The sequence below is a fragment of the Sardina pilchardus genome, chromosome 13, assembly GCF_963854185.1.
Source record: "Sardina pilchardus chromosome 13, fSarPil1.1, whole genome shotgun sequence".
Taxonomy (NCBI): domain Eukaryota; kingdom Metazoa; phylum Chordata; class Actinopteri; order Clupeiformes; family Clupeidae; genus Sardina; species Sardina pilchardus.
Genome location: NC_085006.1, coordinates 24,685,789 through 24,693,288, shown reverse-complemented (window position 1 = coordinate 24,693,288; position 7,500 = coordinate 24,685,789). Strand labels below are relative to the sequence as shown.

Here is a 7,500-nt window from a genome sequence, read left to right as displayed (position 1 = left end):
GTGAGAGTAAAAGAGGGAGAGTGTGAGTGTGTGTGTGTGCGGCGCGCATGTGTGTGTGAATCTGCTGGTGGCCGCGCTGCAGTCAGTCGGAGCGGAGCGGAAGGGGATTTGCGATTAGGCGGAGTTGAGAAAGCTCCCACCGCTCTGGGCAAGCGCAGGGAGAGAGTTCCACCGAAACCGCTTAAGATGCTGGAGGTGTTACGCAATATCAAAGGGGGAGGAATTCACAGCCACGTTGCCCAAATACCTGGCATTGTGAGATCAAGATTGGGATCACTCCTTTATGAGAAGCCTGTTTTTTTCCCCCTCACAATTCACAGTGAAAACTATGTATATCATTCTGTGTGCATGTAAAGTCAGTGACACACAAGCACATACGCTCATGTACCGTACAGACAGAAGCACAAAACATAAAGTAACATACTTACACACACATAACACACACACACACACTACAGATACTAAACATGTATGTGCATACACACTCAAATTGTTCACAGGGAATGCGCACTTCGACATGCATGCAGTAGTATCAAACTTTATCATATAAACACATGCACAATTAGCCTACAGACACTTACCATTTATGCAAATGCACAGTGCAATTTTCCACAGGGAATGCAGCCTTTGATACGCATGCAGGAATATTTTAAGTGTTGTCCTACCTTGGTAGTTCTACGCAGGCTCCTCAGGATGTTCCTTCTCTTGGGGTCCTCTCCTTCCTCGTTCAGCGAGTTGTCTCCTTTGTGCGGCCCCACCTCGTCCTCCTTGATCTTGGGGGGTCCGCCCATCTCGTCGTCGCTGCCTATAGAGAAGCTGGTGCGGAAAGTGCTGAACTTGCCCAGCCGCTTGGAGCGGTCGCGGTACAGCCGCGGTTTCACGCCCACCGCCGACAGCTTCCGTCGGCGCTCCAGTGAGCTGCTGTCGGCTTCGCTGTCGGAGCCGTTGGCGCCGCCGTTCGAGTGGCTCTTGTTGGCGTTGCGGATGGTGATGATTTTGCCCTGCGTGCTGTCGTGCGGGACAGAGTAGATGTTCTCCTCCTCCGTAGGGCGAGGCTTCGCCACCGCGTCCATGGGCTCGGCGTAGTCGGAGGGGTCGTAGCCGGCGTCAGGCGGCCACGTTACGGCGGGCATCGATCGCCGGTTCCCCGCCGGGTCGTAAGGGCCGACCTTGCGCATATCGAACGTGACCATGGGCTTGGGCCTCACTTGCGGAGGCACCTTGTTGTTGATCTTGCTTTCGAAGATCTCAGAGATAACCGAAAAGGTGTCGCCAGCCTCCAGGTCGGCCGGTTTGTAGCCACCCATGTGAGAGGACAGTGTGCCATCGGGATACGGTGGCGAAGGGTCCACATCATCCTCTGAGTCCAGCAGAGTGGTGATGGGGATTGGCGAGTGGCAGCGAGGCGAGTGGACGCTCTCGTTGGTGCTGCAAGCTTCCGCCACATTGTCGTACATGTGTGTGGCCTCCACAATGGTCTTCTTCTCGACCACTTCCTTCAGGAAGGGCTGGAAGAGGTCTATTCGGTGCAGGCCGCCGACTACCCCGCCGGGACCACAAACCACTGTGCTAAAGCGGGCCTCGAGCTCGTGAGCCAGCTCCTCTCCTTGTGATACCTGCTCCCGGGCCATGTCGAAGTCCGCTAGCTCCCCCTGGCTCTCCCCGACGGCAATCAGCTGCACAGGAATGATGTCCTGCACTTCGCAAAGGAACGCGCACAGGGTCTCCATGGACGCCTTCCTCTTGGCCGAGTAGACGGCGATGTAGCCGTGAACTAGGCGGCTCTTCCGCAGGGAGAAGGAAGAGTGGTACGAGAGCAGGGAGAGGTCTATGCTCTGCTTCTGGCTACCGACCGGAAGCTCCAGCAGCACGGAGGTGCCGCTGCTCAGGTTGGACGACGGCCTGCAGTGCTGAGGCAGCAGGAAGGGGGAGAGGAGCTGGTCCACGTCGTAGGAGTCGCCACACATCAGGCACATGATGATCCGCAGGTCGGCGTCTGAGCCCGAGCTCTGTGGGGCGTGCTGGTCCCTGAAGGCGGGCACGGGAGGGGGTGAGCTACTGCCCAGACTGCCAGGGGTCTTGCGGGACTCCAGGAGGTCCCTCAGGAACAGGTTGATCTGTTTTTCGTTGACGTTGCGCCCGTAGCCAGCGCCAGGGGAGGCCGGCTCCAGGTAGCTGCACTGCAGCCTGCCAGCGACCTGCTGCCCCTGGACGATCAAGCTGTGGGCCGTCTCGCCTCCAATGTCCCCCACCGAGCCCACGCCTCGCTTGGTCACCAGGAGGAGGGACAGGGGGAGCATGGACAAGCTGTTCTCCCGGCGGCTTATGGTGGACTCCCGCAACTTCTCGATGCTCTCCATCACATACGATAAGGACTCCTTGGAGTTGTAGAGGCAGAGGCATCCTTGTGGTGTGAAGGTGGGCGTGTGGAAGGAATTAACAGGCAGACGCACGTTGCCCTCGATAGGCCGTAACGACAGCTCGTACATCCTCCCGTCCAGCATGTACCGGTCGTCGTTGGTGCATAGCGCCCTGATCTCGTTGGCCATTTCCCTCGCCAGACCATCTTTTCCCAGAATTACCAAGTTGATCCTTTCTACTTTGCCTTCGCCATACTGAGACTTCTGTCCATCAGAAAAAGAGTAACGGGTGGGGAATTGAGAGGCAAGGACTTGCTCTATCTTCCCGTCAACACAGTGGGGACTATTAGGACAAGTGTCCTTTGTGGGGTGGTAGACAAAGTGGATATGCTTCAGTACAAGGGCATCTCTCTCAGCCTGGAGCTTCTGCAGTGCCTTGAACCTTGGCTCTTCTCCAAGGACCTCCTGGATTGTACCCATTTTTTCCTTGCTGGGCTTGGCGTCCAACTCGAGCTCGTAGAACAGCTCTGAATACTCCAGCAGAAGCTCCTGGAAGTCTTCTTTGGCACGGTCGATTATCTCCTTCTGGTGCTTGTTGTAGATGTCGAGGTACTCGGTCTCCTCAAGCCACTGGTAGAAGTCCTCATTCATGATGAAGCTTCTAGCCTCCTCCCACGGCTTGCCAGGAGTTACAAAAGGGGACATGCTCAGCCTCTCCTTGAACTCCCATCTCATCTCGGCCCGCTTCCGATCATCTCGCAGTTGTCCCAAGTGATTCTCGTAGACCCCTTCAGCTGCAGGAGTCTCCAGTAGATCTTGAGGGATACGCTCGTCCTCCATGTTGTCTATGTGCGGCGTGGTTTCCCAAGGCGTGTCGTCGAGCACCACAAACCACGTGGAGAACTCCCTCTTGGTCTCTAGAACCTTCTGGACTCCGGACCAGCTGAGGTGGTCAATCTCATCTAGGTCTGCTACCAGGGTTCTCAAAGCCTGCGGCAGAGTGTTAAGGTAGATTCTGCGTCGCTTCTCGATGTGTTCCTGTTTCAGTCTGTGCACATGTTGCTGGAAGAGCTTCTTGGCTTTGGACGTGCCTTCCAGGAAGACATATTCTTTGTACTCCGTGAACGTCTGCATTCGGCGGTTCATATTAGGCCACGTCTCGTTGTGGTTCTTCACAATGCGACTGACCAGCCACTCATAGCGGTCCTTGGCCGAAGCTATTTGCTGGCTCTGCTGTTTCAGAGCCTCAAAGTAAGGGATGATCTTGGGCTTGCCGCGACTTTTATCGATCAGCTGCACAAGGGTAATGAAGGCAAGTTCAACATTGACATTTGAGCGGGCAGAAGTCTCAACGACTTGCAGGTTCTTCTTCGTCAAGGCGAAGGTGTGCGAGTCCTTGATGTAGCGCTCAACTCCCTCATCACATTTCGTCAGCACCAGCACTACTGGTTTCTTGGTTTTAGCCAGCTGGTTGTAGAGGTTGGTGATAAACTTCATCTGGTCATCAAAGTTGCGGTTCATGCCACGGCTCACGTCCACACACAACAGGAAGCCGTCCACCGTCAGCTTGCCCTCTGGCATCTGCTTCTGCTCAAAGTCCTGCTCCAAGCCTAGCTGGTCCGTACAGAAGTACATCAGCTTCTCGGCCGACGCCAGCTTGGTGGAGGCGGCTCTCTTGATGTAGGGTTGCAGGGCTGTGCTGCGGTGCGGCTGGAACGTTTGGTCATCGATGAATTCCGTCTGCTCCACGACGTGCATGCGGGTCTCGTACCCATCGTCCACTGTGCGCCCGGCCTCGCCCCAAAACAGGAAGTGGTCATTGTTCACCACGCGACCGCCGAAGTCGCTGGTACTGAGAACAGAGGTGTGGTCCAGGTAGAAGTCATCGGCACTGGGGCGGACAAAGCGATTGCACAGACATGACTTTCCGACCCCACACTGCCCTTTCTCCTTCTCGGTCCCGGACAAGCCGACCACAACCAGATTGTGGGTGGGCGTCCGGGTGTCTTGCTTTTTAGCCATCATCATCGTATAAGGGCCCTCATCCTGACATTCCCAGAAGCTCTAGTTTGCACGCTGCAATGTTCCATACAAGTGCTTTCAATCGTTGTCTCAAGAGGATCACAGAAAAACAAAACTATGAGGAATTTCAAGGTCTGATTTTTTTCCCTTCTGTTTGGCTCAGTCTGTTCCTTCTGTTTTGCTTGCAATCAACAGGGCTGTAGCCTCCAAATCCAGTCCAAAATCCAGTTCAGGGGGGAACTGAAGGAAGAGGCTGAGGGCAAGGGATGGGGGGTGAGAGGTGAGGAAGAGGGTATGGAGGGGGCGGGGGGTGGGGGAGGAAGGCAGTAGGAGGCGCTTAGGCGGAAGCGGACAATGTCGCTCTATTCTGACCCATCTCATCCACTGTAGGTCCAGGAAGCGCGGTAGAAAGGGGTCTTAAGTTTATCCACTCCGGCTCTGATCCTACAGAGAAGACAGAGAGAAAACAGAGAGAAAACCATGGTTAACTTTGACCTTTCGGTTAAATGCTGCACATGAACCATTACGACAATATCTGCTGTATTAAATTCACAGCCAAACATTCAGAGACCAGAGATAAATGTACGGTCGTGACATTTCTGTCACCAGCGAACACTGGAAAAATATGAATTAATTCAACAACTGTTCCCTGCAGCGAACAGCCCCCTTTTCCCTCTGAATTTTCTAAATCATTTTTAATGCCTGCTTCCCCTTGAGGCTTACATAATCTTGTGAACGAAATTGCTTGGAATGGTGGAATAAAATTGATGGAGGAGCACAAGAGATTAGTCTGTGGCATCCCCCGTCTAACCATGAGGGAGCGTCAGCATTTCTTGGCAACTGGTGATGATGCAGTTATCTGCTCGCACGCACAACACAACACACAAATCAAGATGAGAGCTATGATAATCATTTTAGCCCTGGAATTGTTTATTAGGCAACCAGCCTGGAGAGTTTGCTCTTTTTCTCCCTAAGTTTATGCTGGCAGCATGCCGATATTTCAGTCTTTCCAATGGTCTCCACTGACACAAGCCTTGTCAACAAGGTGAACTACGTCGATATTAGTACTTCAGATACTTGAATCCTGAAAACATGCTTTTTTGAAGCTACATCGCTAGCATTTGTCTGTTTATGCTAAAAAAAAACATTTAAAGACATGGCTTGAAGTAAGCTTATTTTCAAAGCACTGTTGAGATTAAACAAATAGCTAGAGCCCAGACAAGAATAAAACAAGCTCCATGGAGAGCACCATCATTTCAGAACACATTGATCTACAATCTATACTTCATTTGCTGAAGTCTGCAATTTAGTGGACGAACAATACAGACCTTCACTAAAGGCAAAAAAACAGAAATAAATTACTCTAAATGGCGTGTATTGGGATCAGGAATAGTTACTGGGTTTCCTCACAGACAGACTAAGACAGCAATGAACTAGTATGAACTTAACTCAAGTCACGGGTAGGATGAATCCATACGTACTGTAGGATTTCCATCTAAAGTTAAGAATGCTTACCCTGAGAAAACCCACGGCTGAAAGAGTGAGGAAGGTTTTATAGCCGGCCTATACTGGGTTCACTCCACTCGTGCAGTGTAAGAATTAGCTTTAGAAGACTTGTTTTTTTTTTTTTTCAAATGCATGCACCACTATGACGTCTGGTGGAGCCAATGCCATTGATTGTAGTGGAGGCTAATTGTTGCATATGATACACAGCATGTTTGTAAATTGATCAAAGTGCAAAAAATGCAGCAATTCACTAGAAAAGGCCTTTTTTTGCATCTGAACTCGTAATTTGGCACAAGAAAAGAAAAAGCAAAACACAAGGAAACTCTGATGTGGATATCAAATCACATGAAGTATGCATTTCAAAAGTTGTGGCAAAGGAAAAAAACAAACAAACAAACAAACAAATAAACAAACACAGAGGCTGGCAACAGCACTGAAAGCCTGGTTATTGCGTCAGTACTCGGAGGCGCATGTGTCAATAGGAGGCTGTTGATAAGAACTGAGGGGGAGTGGAGCCTTATTCATATCGACTGGCCCTCCTGCTGATTCCCCTGCTCCCCGAGGCCTTCTGGCAGCCCTGCGATTAGCTACTGATCAATACGGGCCGCTGATGGAACAAACAAGAGGCAGGATGGCCGTCTGAACTCAGAGGACCGAGGTGGCGAGGGGGGTGGGGGGTGGGGGGGCAGGGTCACGAGGGCATGAACGAGGGCAAGAGTCACTTACACAGAGGCAGCAGCAGCAGGGCATTTGGAGACACGACTAAATAACAAACGTATGCACAGCACTCACACACACCCACACACACAAATCAAAAATCATTTGTACTCGCTGGCTGTGTAGATACTGTACGTCGAACGTGGCTAAGAGCACACACACACACACACACTCATACAAATTCTCTACTTTGGCCCTTGTACAAATGCTCTTCTTTAGTTTTCAACACACATAAATGCACAACACAGACAGACATACACACAGACAGACACACACACACACAGGTGTCTGCCGTGTGTGGGAGGCAGTGACTACTTTCGATATCAAAACTGGTCCACTCAGAGATTAAAAGGCAAGAAACATCATCTCAATCCTCACCCCAATCCGGCCCCACAGGTTAAACATCAATCAAATGCGCCAATCAACCTCAGTAACCCTATCAGCCGCTGCCACTTCCCTTCTCTCCCCGCCTCCCCCCACCCCCCCCCCCCCAATCCACTGCCCTCCACTCAGCGTATACTCATCCAGAAATCACAGGGCTGAATTGATGGGATGACCTGGTTAATATTGCGTGTCCATCTGATATGCTTTTCCTCCCCTCCTTTCACAGGCCGAGGAGGTTATTATCCTCAGTGATGAAAAGTCAGCGAGCGCATAGCACCGGCGATGACTATGACGACGGAGACGGCGCCACGGTAACGCAGCTCCATCATCCCGCAGCATCAGGACCGCGAGGGAACAGGTGGCACGAGCCGCCTCCAGAGCAGACAGGCTTTTCATTAATAACAGATAGAGGCGCACATCACGGCATTGAGAACAGGATATGAAAGAAATTATTACTTTTGAGAGACATGGGGGGGGGGGGGGGGGCGGGGAGTGGTGGATGGGGGGAGGT

The 7,500-nt window shown here is 51.9% G+C and overlaps 1 protein-coding gene across 1 annotated transcript in view; it reads right to left on the bottom strand.

The window, feature by feature from the left end:
• Positions 1-7,500, bottom strand: part of arhgap35a (Rho GTPase activating protein 35a) — a 94,908-nt gene that overhangs the window by 29,966 nt on the left and 57,442 nt on the right. The window contains exon 3 of the mRNA XM_062553250.1: positions 666-4,826. Coding sequence (XP_062409234.1) covers positions 666-4,388 — 3,723 coding nt within the window. The 5' untranslated portion in view covers positions 4,389-4,826. The remainder of the gene's footprint in view (positions 1-665; positions 4,827-7,500) is intronic.